This window comes from Equus quagga, chromosome 11, assembly GCF_021613505.1.
Source record: "Equus quagga isolate Etosha38 chromosome 11, UCLA_HA_Equagga_1.0, whole genome shotgun sequence".
NCBI lineage: Eukaryota > Metazoa > Chordata > Mammalia > Perissodactyla > Equidae > Equus > Equus quagga.
This window is the reverse complement of record NC_060277.1, coordinates 83,299,272-83,315,174: the sequence shown is the minus strand read 5'-3', so window position 1 is coordinate 83,315,174 and position 15,903 is coordinate 83,299,272. Positions and strand designations below refer to the sequence as shown.

The 15,903-nt window shown below is 42.6% G+C and overlaps 1 protein-coding gene across 6 annotated transcripts in view; it reads left to right on the top strand.

Annotated features, from left to right (window-relative positions):
• YPEL2 (yippee like 2) overlaps positions 1-15,903 on the top strand; it is a 61,555-nt gene extending 45,652 nt beyond the window's left edge. For all 6 annotated transcript variants that reach the window (XM_046675265.1, XM_046675260.1, XM_046675266.1 and 3 more), the window contains 3 exons: positions 5,634-5,677; positions 6,723-6,831; positions 11,155-15,903. In XM_046675265.1, the coding sequence (XP_046531221.1) occupies positions 5,634-5,677; positions 6,723-6,831; positions 11,155-11,244 (243 nt within the window). In that variant the 3' untranslated portion in view covers positions 11,245-15,903. The remainder of the gene's footprint in view (positions 1-5,633; positions 5,678-6,722; positions 6,832-11,154) is intronic.

Genomic DNA, 15,903 nt, shown 5'->3' with positions numbered 1-15,903 from the left:
CAAAACGCCAAAGCCCTCACCTTGAGTACCATCCTCAGCTAAAGACGAAAGAAGATGTTGGGAGTGGGGAGAGTCAGGGACTTCAAAGGGAAGAAAGGCAACTCACAGGTGGTGAAAAGGAGCAAAGGTTTAGAAAACAAGTGCTTGTTTGGCCACATAGAAACAGAAGAACTCAGAGGGGAGCCCAACAGACAGGCTTTTCTAGGTTCCTCCGCATCTATCTCCTAGTTCATTTTCTGCAAAGGTGATAGCTCGCTTCCTGAGAGAAGTTTTTTTATATGAATTCTTTTAGGCAGTTAAGGGGGAGGTAACGAGAAAAACTTTTCAGTTTTTTATTTCTTAAAAATAATCAGCCTAAAATAATCTTCATGTTAAGGAGACACATTTTTAGGGTGGCAAATTTTGTTCCCTTTCAGTATAATCTGATGTTTGCCTGACAAAATCACCTAATGATGTGTTTCTCAGAACGTATCCCCTTCATTAGGCAACACACAACTGTATATACTCCTAATATATGTTTACTTGCTTATAAATGGTATATATGTCCTATTATGTAATATGTACATTATAAACCTATATAAAAAGAAAATTTTAATAACTTCTGTAATGTAAAAGAAGGAAAGACAAAAACAATTATAAATTTATTTTTAAATCTTATTTTGTTGCAGGTATATGTGATTGAATATGCTGTTTTTTAAAAAAAAAATCTTGGTTTATCACTTTCTGATACAGTAATTTGAAGCTGTGTCCTCAGGAGAGTGTATTTCAGTACTCGCTGAAAACGTCCTTATGACGAAAGATACATTTGAATGGAACATGAGCATCTTTGTGCTTCTGATAATCCTGATCCCCATTTTCCAGCCCATCTACCAGTTATGTAAAAGTTTTTGCTGAACTTTGCAGTTGCTTTTGCAAACTTTCAGGAAAGTGTTTTTTAACAAGGCTTGTTTGGAATACTTTTAAATAGATTAGGAATTGTTTGCAATTCCTAATTGTACAAATAAGAGTACAGTGCACAGGTGTAGGAGATTTTAGAGATGGCTTATTATTTTAAAAATTTTATTAGATTTTTTAAAGATATTTTTAATTTTACATAGTAAAATTCACTCTTTGTTGTACAGTCCTATGAGTTTTGACAAATACATAGTCTTGTAACCATTCCCTCAATCAAGATAACACAACAGTTCCATCTCCCCCTATTACCCCTTTGTCGTCAAACTCTCCCTTTACTCATAGCCTTTGGTAACCACTGATTTTCGTTGCCTAATGCATTTCTGATTCATCCATGTTGGTATATGTGTCAATAGTTTGTTCCTTTTTGTTACAGAGTGCTATTATATGGTGATACCAGTTTGTTTATCCATTCACCAGGAGACATTTAGGTTGTTTCCAGTTTTGGACAATATGAATAAAGCTGCTAAAAATATTCTCATATGGTTTTTGTGTGAACATAGGTTTTTATTTCACTTGGGTAAACGAAACTGCCAAACTGTCCAAAGTGGCTATGCCATTTTGCAATTTATGAGAGTTCCAGTTGCTACACATTCTTGACAGCACTTGGTTTGGTGAGTTCCATGTATATATATATATATCTATATAAACCATTCTAATAGGTGTGTAGTGATAATCTTGTGTCTTTAATTTACATTTCCCCTAATGATTAGTGATGCTGAGCATCTTTTCATGTGCCTATTTGCCATGTGTTTGTCTTTGGTGGTCTGTTCAAATCTTTTGCCCATTTTAAAACTGGGTTTTTTTGTTTTCTTATTCTTGAGTTTTGAGAGTTATTTATATATTTTAGATACAAGTCCTTTGTGAGATATGTGATTTGCAGATATTTTCTCCCAGTCTATGGCTTATCTGTTCATTCTCTTAACAATGTCTTTTTCAGAATAAAAGTTTAAAGTTTTGATGAAGTTCAATTTAGCAGTTTTTTCTTTTATAGATTGTGTTTCTGGGGTAGTATCTAAGAAATCTTTTCTGACACAAGGTCACAAAGATTTTCTCCTGCATTTTCTTCTAAATAGCATCCATTTTGAGTTAATTTTTGTACAGGCATATCAGTGTTAAACTGCAAAGATAATATAAAATGAAAACGTTTCTAAATACCAGTTCTCTCCATAGCACAAGTTTCGTTAGAAAAGGAGTTACACTCCCATTCCCTGTTAAAATGTAACCTTTTCGGGGCTGGCCCCATGGCCGAGTGGTTAAGTTCGCGCGCTCCGCTGCAGGCGGCCCAGTGTTTCGTCGGTTTGAATCCTGGGCGCGGACATGGCACTGCTCATCAGACCACGCTGAGGCAGCGTCCCGCATGCCACAGCTAGAGGAAACCACAACGAAGAATACACAACTATGTACCGGGGGGCTTTAGGGAGAAAAAGGAAAAAATAAAATCTTTAAAAAAAAAAAAAAATGTAACCTTTATTTTGAAGGGACAGATTTAGTGTGTTTGTTTTGTGGAAAATATTGCAAAGTAGCATAGTATTGTCAGCTACTTTTTATCACAAAGCCAGCTAGTTTCGAATGCTCATCTTTTAGCAAAAGAAAAATACATAACTCATCTTTACAATTTTAAGTACTTTGATGTAAGTGAACCTCTTTGTGGTACTCTATCCCGTTACAAAAAAATTGCAAGGATCCTACTATTTAAAGATCCTGTTTTTATAAGATCAGTCTCATTGTTGGCATCCTATGGCACAGAAACAACAGTATTCATGATATGCTGAAAGTGAAAGCAGAAGGAGGGTACCCCTGTCCCCCCGCCCCATAGTGAGAGCCCCACACTTCCTTCTAGATACCTGTACACACAGGACACTTACTAGCCCAGGAAGATCCCAGCGGCAATCTATATATTATGACTATTTAGTGAAACGATTCTTTAAGATAAAAATAAATAGATGAAATTTCTAATATTTTTTCCCTGCCATGGAGAATTGTCTTGTGTACCTTTTGGGAATACTGCTTCCCTGAAGAGTCTTAACTATGCTGCCCCTCACCCTGCATTCCCAGTTACGCCTAGCAGATAGTAGATGTTCTGTGAGTATTTGAGAACTAAGTGTCTTTCCTGTAATAAATGGTGAAGCTTTGCTGATTCAAATTGTTGTTTTCCTGCCTGCTTTCTTCTAGAATTTGTTTTTCCATAGCCACATCCTTCTAAGCTCTGAACTTGAAGGTCTTAGCAAATATTTCTTAGAGAATGACACTCCTGGTTATCCATGATGTAGAACCATAGAATCATAAGAGAATATAATTTTGGATCTGGAAGGGGACTCAGACGTCATCTAATCCAAACCCCTTATTAAAATCAAACCAAAAATAAATGAACTGTGGTAAATCCATAGAACGGAATACGACTCGGCAATAAAAGGGGAAATGAACTGTTGATATATGCAACAACATAGATGAATCTTAAAAGAATTATGCTACGTGAAAGAAGCCAGACAAAAAATAGTACATACTGTATGATTTCATTTATAAAAAATTATAGAAAATAGAAACTATAGTGACAGTAAGCAGTGGCTGGCTGTGGACGAGTGGGAAGCGGGTGAGGAGGGAAGAGAAGGCTGGATTGAGAGGGGCATGAGGAAACTTTTGGGTATGATAGGTAGTCCATAATCTTGATTATGGTGATGGTTTCACAGGTATATGCAGATATCAAAACTCATCAGATAGTACACTTTAAATATGTACACTTTATTATATGTCAGTTATAGATCAATAAAGCCATTTAAGGAAAAAAGGAAATTAGAGGCAATTCACTCGTGGAACAAATATTTAACAAATGCCTACTGTATGCCAGATCCATGTACTATGTGCTGGGGGTTCGGAGAGAGATTGAAGGCATGGCTCATGCCTTCAGAGGGCTCACAATCCTAGTGAGGGAGTTAGACAAATAAACAGACAGTTTAAATCCAGTATGCTAATTGCTAAGAGAAAGGAACAGACAGGGAACACGAGGAGTCCAGACTGTGAGTGCTGACGGTGCCTCTTCCTGGGGAGGTCAGGGGAAGCCTTACGAAAGAGAGGAAGCAGAACCGACGCTCAGGATTGGTCAGGTGGAAGAGCCTCCCCATTTGAGGGAACATCGTGGGCAAAACTGATGAAATGCAGGTTCCAGGAACTGGATGTGGTTCGGCCTGACTGGAGCAAAAGACACAGTGGGAAAGTAGCAAGAGAAGAGGCTGCAGAGGTTCTTGGGGGTCTTTGTGCTCCAAGATCGAATTAACAGATTGGCCAAATTTGTGGTCTGTGTCACTGGGACATTGTCTCATCCAAACACTGGATGGACTTCCAGGTTTCAGGTTTTGAGACTGTGACACTCATATTCGTGCTCAATTCTAGTCTGGGAGCTGCTGTATTCCCCAGGGATGTTTCAAGCCCCAGAGGAAAGAGAGAGCTGATTTAGGTCTGAACAGCAGCTGGGGAACATCTGCTTGCTCCTTGGAGCTACACTTGGGAGCAAAGGCCTCTGGTGCATTTGTAGGTTGGAGGCAACCAACAATCCAGCTGCCCCAAAGGCAGTTTTTCCACAAGTCAAGAATTTTGCCTTTCTCTGGCTGGCAGCACTGATCCCTAAAGTTCTGTGCTTCTGACAGTGACTATCTCGTGTGCAGTGACCTGTGTCCTGTCTGGTTCTCTCATACCCTCTGGTCATCTGTTAACCATTCACCCTCTGATTTCTCCAGCCACTGAATAACAGGTCATGGGAGAGTCCCTTATTTGTTTTTTTGTTTATTTATTTTCGGAGTGGTTTTCAGAGCAGACTAGGATGTTTAGTTCAGGGTGCAATTGTCAGACCACATTAAAAATGCAGGAAGCAGTGCAGAACATGGCTGGCTCATGTCAGCCAGAAGTTTCAGTGTAACCAGAGGAGGAAAACACGGATGGGGCCTCTGTTAATGGAAGTAGATGCCAAATTGCATGGCAAGCTCTGGCTCCTGTTTCTCCTGTTCCCTGCCACTCTCCAGCCGGAAGAAGGAAGCTCATATTTAAGCTAGAAATTTAAATAGGATTGCTGCTTAATGAGCATTCCTGTGATCTAGAGATCAAGTTGCTTACACCTCAAAAGGAGAGCTTCCGTGCTCCCATTTAGGAGGATTGTAACTGTCATGGCAGTTAGGATCTACAAGAATGCCAGATGAGTGAGAAGTGTGGGTTTGGTGGTTTATTCTTGCCTTGGGGGTTCTTTGCTCTCTTCTTCAGGGTTAGACCAAGAGGGCAGGCAAAGGTGCTTGTACTGGTTTCCATGCCCTAGCCAATTCGAGGAAAGCTGTGGCCAGCACAGATGGCTGAAATCAAGTGGGTCCAAGAAAGACCAATGTGGATTAATTATCTCAAGTGGATTAATTGTATCAGACGATATCAGTTTTTGATGATATTTTGGAGTTGGGCTATTTTATATATTCTCACCTGGGCTGGTGAGTCCAAGTGCAGGCTGGCCCGGGCTCTGTGGCTCTGTTTGTTCTGCCTTCTCCTCCTGCCCATGCCATCTGCCAGCTGGACTGGTAACTGGCTCACTGCTCCCTTTTTGCTATGTGAATCTGGAAGGTCATGATTGTTGTGATTTGGGGCTTATTTCCCAAATGGGTGGGTGAAATGGATATCTAACTTCGATTTGTTTTCTTGCATTTCAGTCGTTCCAAGGAAGTCAAGGACGAGCATACCTCTTTAACTCAGTGTGAGTGTCTCTGAATGGTACATCCATTGCTTGGTGCAGATTGTGAGGGGTGGGGAAAAGCAACACTCAGTGATAATTAAGTGATCAACCTTGCCCTCTCTGCCACAATAAAAAAAAATAAAAAAACCTGTGGAGCATTATTCTCCACAATTGGTAGCCAGTTATCTTTGGGGGAATTTTGGGGGCAGCATCTTTGGCTAAAAATAATATATTCAGTACTCCCAGGAGACACATTAGAGGGCTGTAATCTTATAGGGAAGCAGCTAAAGTGCTTCTGAGAGAGCCTCAACATGGAGGTCTCATAACCAGAACTGAGATGTGTCCCTGGGGAGGAGGGAGGGTGAACAGAAGCCTCCAAGATCTGCTGGAGGATGTAAGGCTGTACGGAAGACCCCGTTAACGGAGTCTCCATGCCCTCCTGCAGAGGCACGGTCTGCCACGGCCCTCAGTCGTTGCTGGGCACCTCATTTGCAGCCTCTTCCTTGGAAAGCAAGGGGAAGCTCACATAAGCCTGATGCGCTGTGAAAATGGAAGTCTAGTATGTTCAGCTTGCTATAATCCCTGCTCTGTGAAGGACTATAGTATATTTGATACCCAGGGCTCTCTCATGCTTGTGATCAGGACAAGACTGTGCCATCAGGTTTGACTTCTTCGGCTGCATTTGGTCCTCTGTAAGCTCTCAGTTCCTGTGCTCATAGCTATGGATTTCATATTGTGGTTGTCAGTTTGTCCCCTTAAATCACAAGATTAAAAGCACCTGTCAGAAAAATTCTAAGCACAGTCTCAACCATAAAGACTACTTTTAGTAGACTCATTGAATCAGAACTTACGGATCTGAAATTCATTTCGCTGGAGATGTTGCCATGTGGATACCTTTTGGGGGTTCTTACTGATTTCCGTTACAGACGATGCCTTTCTCGGTGTTGGCTTCCCTTGAGGCAGCCATGCTCAGTTAATTTTTTTCTGGAAGTGCAGTTTGACCAACTGATGGTGAACATGTGACTAACTACCCGCTCCCTCTTTCTCATTCTGTTCCTTGGCATAGAGTTAACGTGGGCTGTGGGCCTGCAGAAGAGCGAGTCTTGCTAACAGGACTGCATGCAGTCGCAGACATTTACTGTGAAAACTGCAAAACCACTCTGGGCTGGAAATATGTAAGTACGAGGAGTCTGGTTGGTGGAGAGAGGGTCTTGAAGGAAATAGCTGAGAGCCTCATACTAGAAGAAGGCTTTCTCTTCTTGCTTCCCGTGACCTCGTGGGATTGTCTGAGACCGGGACAGGAAACTGAGCCCCAAGAGCAGTTCCTCACACACTCCTGTTTGCCACACTCATTCTTCCCTTTTCACTGATAGTCCCCTCCTCCTCCTCATCCCTTCACACCTGCCCTGAGATACACACACACACACACACACACACACACACACACACACGCCTACACCCCTGCCTTTCAATTTAATAAATAATAATAATGATAATGGCATGTAACATTTCCTGACAGCTTACTGTGTTCCAGGCCTACATTATTTTATTTATTCTTGATAGTATCCCTGGAGGGTAGGTCGTATTTTAATCCCTATTTTATGGATGAGGAAACTGAGGCTTAGAGAGGTTCATAGCATGTTCGTTGTTATCTACCCTTTACATGGCCAAACCAGGATAGGAGTCCAGGTAGTGGTCTGACTGTAGAGCCCATGTTCTTTGATGCTCCAATAAATGCTCCCAGAATATCTGGTCTTAGGCCCTGTGCTAGGCATCATCAAGCATTATGTTAATTAATGTCCACTATCAGGTAGAGTCATGGCTGGACTTTCTCAACTGGACATTCATTCCCTCATTATTTAACTCAACGAATATTTTTAACGTCCTCTTGGTGCCTAGGAGAGTGCGCAGTTCTTTGCCAGGGTGAGAGGAGGTATATATGTTCAATGAAAATAAACTCAAATTATTGCTGTCTTATTGTTATTGGCAGATCTGATCACAGTGCTTTTCCTTGCCCTCTGTCATTGGGGGATGTTGAAAAATGAGTCTGCCTGTCTCTGAGAGGGCAATTTGTTCCATGTAAAATGCTTCAAATTCCCTGTCCTGTCAGTGGCGTGGAGTCAGTATGGGGCTGGCTCTTATGACCTGCTGTTAGTTAGCTTCCGAAGGAACCTGAAGAAGAAGTCAAAACTGCCTGCAGAGCGATAATGATGCGTCAATGTAGGTTTGTTGATTGTAACAAATGTACCACTCTGTAAGATTTTGATAGTGGGGGAGGTTGTGCATATGTGAGAACAGAGTATAGGGGAAATCTCTATGCCTTCTGCTCCTTTTTGCTGTGAACCTAAAACTGCTCTAAAAATATGAAGTCTACTTAAAAAAAGATGTTGAGCAAAAGAAGCCAGACATAAAAGTACGATTCCATTTAAATAAAGTTCAAAAATGTGAGGATCTTCAAAACCTACTGTAAGTGGAGTCTACAGTGGAGCAGCACCACCTTTAGATTCTCTCTTTCTCATCTGCCTTGAAGTGTTCAGGATTAGAAAGAAAAAACCTGGGCATTGTGTTTCCTGATGCCAAGATGGTTTGGCCACAGCTCCCTTTGCTTGCCTTGGTTGTTTGTTGTGGGAAAAACTGGACTTGGCCATTCTGGTCCCCTTGTCTGGCCGCCTGTCCCCTCTGGGTGATCTGGGGGCCACAGTTCTGGTTTTGGTTATCCAGAAATGTTCTGCCCCTTCTGTGTTTCCCAGTCTGTTGGTTATCTCATTCCTTTGAGGATGTGCTGTCTTACAAACAGAAGATAAATCTGAGTTGGTTGGTTTAGCTCCTTACTTTAGGTAAAATGACTCCCTCTGACAAAGCTTTATTGAAAGCCTTTGTGCTGGATGCAAAAGTGAATGAGATCCAATCCTTGCCCTAAGGGTGTTTATAGTCCTGAAACCAGGGAAGGAAGCGATAGGTAAACAGATAAAACAGCTTGACAAGCATGGTGATGTGCATAGGACAGTAGCGAAACATCCATCTCCCCAGAGGTGTATTCATCGCTGCTCACACTGCTCACGCTGCTCACGTGCCACGCTCAGTGCTCCAGGCTTTCATTCCATTATTTCTTCTAACCCTCATGATTATCCTGTGAAGTGCTTGTAATCATCCCAGTTTTGCAAATGAAAAGTTTATAATTTTAAATTGTAGATTGTAAATGGACGTTGAGTGGTTGAGTGATGCTTCTGATGCTAGGAAGCGGAAGTGGGGTTCAGTCTGGGGTCCTTCTGCAGACTCCAGCTCTAGTGCTCTGTCCACTGGAGTCCAGTTGTGACATTTTGCAAGTGCCCTTTGGCTTGGGGGCTCTTGAATTTTTTTTCTTTTTTCTTTTTGTTGTTGTTTAATAGGGATACGCTCTCACTTTGCTAGCGTTGTTTTTTTCCTCCCCGCTACCCTGAACAGACTACTGTGGAACAATAGGTCTTATTCCCAAACCACATTCTTCTGTTGTGTACACATCTCTCTCCCTCCCTTTCTCTCTCTCTCTCTGTCTGTGTCTCTCTCTCACACACACGCACACACAGGGAAATGACTGCTGAGCCCACAGCTCTTGTATGTGTGTGGTGTCTGCACATTCTCTCGGTGTTCCTCCTCTTTCCACTATGTGGAATGATTCCTCTCTCAACAAGAGACTCAAGTCTGAACTCTTGTTCTGAGACTCAGAGCCCGTGAGCTCTAGAGCCGAAGATACGGTTCATACAGATGCTGCCCAGAACCTATCGACTGTAGGAGTTACTTACCAATTTGGGGGACTCAGGAGGAAGTGCTCATATCCACTGCCTCTGTACGTGGAGCTCAGCCATCTGACTCTGATGACTAGGGTTTTTTATACAACACACCAAGATGTTTTTATGTACCTATGTCTGCAGATAAAATATCCCTTTGATCCTGCACCTATGCAGGACTTCTTTCAGTGCGGCTTATTAGCTGGGAGAGCCCACAGTGCTGTAAGTTTAGGATGGTAACTGCCAGCTGGTTTTCCCTCTGGAGGCCTGGCAGCTGGGTGGGGTGTGAGGGCTGCCAGGTTCTTCAGCCTGGAGTTCATACAGCTGCTGTCTCCCTGGAGACGAGCAGTGAAGGAAAAACAGACTTAACACATTTGACATAGAAACAGCAAGGTAAGAAAGAAAAAGGAGACCTGTTTGGCCTCACAATACTTTGTTTCTCTCCCTGAGCATCTTTTCTCTAAGCCTAACAAAGTACAGTTTAAAATTATGACACAAACTTTACGGATACATCCACTGGACAGATTTCTGATTAGCATTGGAAACCAAGTTCTCCTAAGATACTAGGTACATACATGCACTCGTTCATTCAGCAGTGATTTATTGAAGAGCTTTTATGTGCCACGCAGTCTTCTAGGCACGGAGATTCAGCAGTGAACAAAACAGTGAAACTCTTTGCCTTCTTTAAAGTGTACATTGTAGTAATGGGAGACAGACAATACACAAAACAGATATGTGAGCATTACTGTGTGTTTGAAAGTGATAAGTGCTGTGGAGAAAAATAAAGCAGCAAAAGAGGGGAGAGAGATTGCTGCAGTGGACATTGTGATTTTTTTTTGAGAAAGATTAGTCCTGAACTAACATCCGCTGCAAATCTTCCTCTTTTTGCTGAGGAAGACAGGCCCTGAGCAAACATCCGTGCCCATCTTCCTCCATTTTATATGTGGGATGCCTGCCACAGCATGGCTTGATAAGTGGTGCATAGGTCTACATCCAGGATCTGAACCGGTAAACCCTGGGCCACCAAAGTGGAACATGTGAACTTAACCGCTGTGCCACCGGGTCAGCCCTGTGGACATTGTGATTTTAAGTAGAGTAGCTTGGAAAGACCTTACTAAGATGGTAGTATTTGAGCAAAGACTTGAATGAGCAAAGACCCTGAAGAAATTCTATTGTGAATATTGAGAAAATATTCAGAATATTTATTTATTTAATTATTTTTTTTTGGTGAGGAAGATTGGCCCTGAGCTAACATCTGTTGCCAATCTTCCTCTTTTGCTTGAGGAAGATTATTGCTGAGCTAACATCTGTGCCAGTCTTTCTTTATTTTGTGTGTGGAACACTGCCGCAGCATGGCTTGATAAGCAGTGTGTAGGTCTGTGCCCGGAATCCGAACCTGGGAACCCCAGCCTGCCAAAGCAGAGTGTGCCAACTTAACCACTACACCACCAGGCCAGTCCCACAGAATATTTAAATGTATAATATTTCAACTTAAAAATATTTAAATTCTATCATAAATATTGAGAAAGTCCTGGGGTTGCCTCAGTGCTGTAGTTAGTGAAGGGGACATGGCATACTTGAGTGGTGGGAATCCTCTCCATGAGTCTGGGTGAAGCTCAGATCAGACTTCGGTGGTCCTGATGCCTGACATTGGCCCTGCCTTGGACCCGTGCTACAAAAGTTCTCATCTTTGGTCATTCAGCATCTTTTCTCTTCCTTTGTGTTTCCTAGGAACATGCCTTTGAAAGCAGCCAGAAATATAAAGAGGGCAAATACATCATTGAGCTGGCACACATGATCAAGGACAACGGCTGGGACTGATTGGAGAGCATCTGCCCAGCCCAGTGTCCACGTGAACGCCATCCAACTGAACATTCTACCCAGCGTGAGAGAGTGACTGAACACGTGGTTCCATCCATTTGGGGGCCTCGCCATCGGGGGCATTCTCCCACCCTGACGCCATCTTTCTGGCGATCGGCCTCTAAATCGCTGTCTCTCTGTCTCTTTGCTTTGTATCTGTCTGTGAGTTGATCCTGGCTTCTCTCTCTGTTCTAGTGTTGGCTGAAAACAAAACAACAAAAGGAACAGATGTCTGACCGCATGGCGGCAGCCCACCTTGATAAGGGTCTTGGTGCCCATGCGAGAGCTGCCTGACGGCCACTTGTCAGGAGAGCAGTGGCACAGCACAGGGGTGTGAGGAAGAGGGAAAGGGGGGGGAAACCTCGAGGGTCCCGGGGGTGGGCAGGGGACGGGAGGGTAGGGGTAGAAAGAAAATTGTGCTGCTCCTGGAGACCTAGTAACTTAGGCTTGAAGTAATCGACTTGTCTAAAAGGACAAAGAGAAAAAAAATACCTCATGCCTGCATTCTTTCTGATCAGAAGCTTCTGTTCCTGACACCAAATGTGCCAGGTTAGCAAATGAGCACAAGAAGTGGCCCTAATTCTAGCTGGCGGGGCAGGGGCCTGGTTCTCCTGGGCCGAGTTGGGGAGCATCCTGGCAGTGATGAGTGACTCGGGAACAGCCCAGGTGGGTTTTGATGACTTGGATGCCTCACTGCTCCTGTGGGTAATCTTTCTCTTTGCCTCTTCAGCCAGTGTAGGTGACAAGAGAGGGGACTGCCATTTGCAATGGGTGCAAGATCTCAACATCCCAAAGCCTTTGACCAGCAACTAAGTAAAATCAATAATTGAGGAGAACAGGGAACAAAGAGAGCTGCAGTTTGGGAGCTCCTCAGAAATGGCTCAGATACTGGGCCAGAGAAAACAAAAAGTAGAACCAGTTAGCAATTCCGTCTGACCTTTCTTTCTGACCTTTAATAAGAGAAGAGCATTGTGGCAAGGAAGGGGGGGTGGGATGGGGCAATGCCGGGATTAGTTTAGATTTGAACCATTACAGGTTAGGTCATCTTTCCTCTTTGGTATGCAACGGCTTCAGTGAGATCAGCAATTCTTTGTACATAGAGTTTTGGGTGTTTTTCTCCAGTTCTATCAAGGTAGATTTTGGAAAACAAAGTCCCAAGGCTTTGATCTTAGTGATAACCTGGCTGGTAGATTCCTCATGCCCCTAGCTGTTCTCCTTGGACTTGGGTGTTCTGTGTGGAGAGAAATCTGTCAGTGTGGTCCAGCAGTGGGGAGGGCTTAGATTTGGTGTCAAACATCGTTGCAAATTCCAGTATTCCCCCCCCATCTGAACTTCATCATATTAGGGGAGTGGAGAACAAATCCCTGTAAGGCTTAGGAGAGAGAGAGGAGTGTGATACATTTAATCAACACTGTGAAGTCTGTTCTTCAGCAATTTAGCCAGTACACGGTGCATGACCGAAACTCTTAACTGAGTTAATTTCATTGCTTAGACTGAAAATATTAGATAGGTGTAGGTTTATGTTAGGTAATTCTCAGCATCTCATTTTCCAAGGAGACTGATCCTATAGGAAAATTTCACCTTGAAAGTCACAAAAAAGTGAGTTCATCGAGACAAGAATCCGTAAAATCGATTAACCAAGATTCAAGCAGCCAACCTAGAACGTTTTCAGAATTGAACCAAATTCCCACAGGGAGTAAGTCCATGGTGGAAATGTCTTTTTGTGTCTCTGTGTGCTGATTACAGAATGAGGGACTGGAGACAGGCATGGTCCCACCCTGGCGCTGGTGGACAGCGGGACTGATAGGAAGCAGGGTATCTCCAGGTTTACCAGTAGACGGCCTGTAAGACAAAAGGATTCTTAGAAATCAAATTTTGTTCCCAAAGGCTTCTTACCCCTATATCCCGGTGCTTTAGTAGCTCTGGGAGGGTAAGTTGTTCTCCCCACGTTACTGCAAAGCAGACTGAGGTTCAGAAGCATTTCATGTCCGCTCCCAGGGAAAGAGTTCCGGCTCCCAGGCCCAAGATCTCCATAAAAACATTTTCAACTTTCACATTCCTAAGCTGGCTTGCCAGCACAGAAATCATAGATTCCCTTCTCTGTGCCCCCTGAAGGTAGTGGCCTTCGTTTGTGGATTTTGGTTGGCCCCTTTGCTCAGGGAATGTCCTGGCTATGGATGCTCCTTTCTATAAAAAGAAAATGGGGCTTAAACATGGGTAGCTGTTTTGTCTTTAAAACTAAAAATGAGTGTGTTGACATATAAACCAGACATGGGGGACCCTAGAATTTTCAAGGGGCACAGGAGACCGATGTGCCACTGTTCTTCCTTGGAGATGGGACCTCTAACTGTTGCATGGATCAGAGCAGGCTCCAATTCAACCCTGGTTCTGGTTTTTTTCAGTTACTATCCATTGAGCATCCAATGTGTGCATGGCACCATTCCTGTGCAAGAGATCTGAGTAGAATGTTGGTTTTCCCATAACTACAGGGAAAAAAAGCAACCACCCATTAGGCTTTCCCTTTGTGTCAATGAAACCAAAAGTGCTTCTTATAACTAGCTCCATTCATGGCTTATCTATCTAACGTCTAGCAGTATTGGAGAGAATGCAGCTGGGCAATGGAGACGCATCAACTCATGGCCTCAGTCAGTTCGTTCTTTAATTTCCTCACCAAATTATTGACTCAGAGCATAACCAAAGACCTCATCCATTCACCCCTGGTAGGTCCAGGGAATTTGAGTTCGGTGATAAAGCTTAGGCGGGGTGCAGGGAGTAGGGAAGGGGAAAAGGGGAAATGAGAAAGGGAAAGGCATGAAGTTCTATACCTCAGCCAGCAGCTGCCTTCACTTTCAACTGAAGTCCAGCCGGCAGACTCTCTAGTTCCATCTCCTCTGTGCCACCCTAGGTCATATGGCCTTGGCGGCCCTGGATTACACCCAAGCCCCCAGGATATTTGTCTCAGGCTGCTGATGGGTTGATTTGACGTGAATCACATACAGCCAAAACCTGATGCCCAGAGAATGTCAGCTGAGCCTGAGTGCTGCCCCAACTCCTATGACAGTATGATCATGGAGATAGGTTAGAGGAAATCTTTACTGGCGGTGGATCAGTGTGTGAAAAAGAGCTGTCCCCTTTATAAAGAGATTTGCAAGCAGATATATATAAAAGAAACAGTTGCTTATGAAATATACTTTTGTAAATAATATTTAATTTTTTAAATAATATATTTGGTGCTGTTTTCTCAGATCCCCTGAGAGCACTTTTTATTTTCATTTTTAAATTCTATGGTTTCCTCTGCATTTCTTGAAGTATATTTTAAGGGAAACGGTGATCACCAATATACTCTTTTTTAAAAAAGATCTCTATCGCTTTATTCTGGACGGAGGCAGCAGAGCAGTGCCTCTCCGCGTTTCTTCCCGGTGGAACAGACTCTGCAGTACATTACCAGGTTGAGAACTGAAATATTTTCTTGCACCAGTATTGGCTAGAAAAGAAAAGAAATAAAACCAATAAATTTAGTAACAACCTAGAGTGATTCCTCTTGTTGGAAGAATTTCCAACAAATTGGAATCTTGTTTTTAATTTTGTGTGTATGCGTGTATGTGTGTGTGTGTGTGTGTGTATAAAGAGCACTTTGGATTGTGCCTCCTGTTTTCTTTCTTATTGGGGACACTATACCTACAGTTTACACCTTGGGCACATAAGGTTCTTCTTCTCTTTCTCTCTGGTGGTTTGTTTCTGAGTGGACCAACGGCACAAACCACGAAGATTCTGTTTTCCTGAGCACAGAGCTGTAGCCGGTTTGCTCCTTATTCTTTGTGTGCTCAGCTTTTACAGACTGTAAAGGAAATCTGTTGTTTGTGAAGATCAACCAGAGTCAAATCTGTGTTTCTAACCAAGATGTGAGTGTATTCATTCACGTATCCCAGGGTTCCCGTTGTTGTAGAAGCCACATCATGTTAAACATTAACTGATTTGAGTTGAAAAAACCTTAATAAAATAATATACATACTTTGTAGGTAAACAGCTTTTTTTTTTTAAGGTCAGATTGCCTCGGGTTCAGGAAGAGGCTGGGAGATCAACTCTTGAACACAATCAACTTAACATATTTTAAAAAAGAGTCTGCCTCAAATGAGAAAACATGCTAGTGGTCTAGGTAGAGGAAAGAGATATTTAATTCTAAAAATTAAAACATAGTCATGAAATCTGCCAGCAGCGAAAGGTAAAGCCAAGAAGAAACAAGCTATTCTCCTATTACCAAATTCTCTCTGCCCGTGTGTTTTTGTATAATGTTTTGGTGAAAGTGAGAGTCGACTACTTTTTCCAACCTGCAGAGACTATCTTTCAATACAGAATCCGTCTCTTTACGCCTGTGTTTACAAACTGTATTTGTTGGGTTTGGGTTTTGTTATTTTCTTTCTTTATCTTTTTTTTGGTTGTTATTGTTGGCATTTTTCAGGTCACTTTGCTTCAATAACAAAGATTATTTTCAAGTAATTTGTCCCCCCTTTTCATGTGTTTGTACATAGTGGCTCAGTATTAGAGAAAAGTGCATTGTTTCTGTCATATTTCCAATCTGTGTTGGTGCTCATTTGAGAAAATAAAGTTTTCAAATATTAA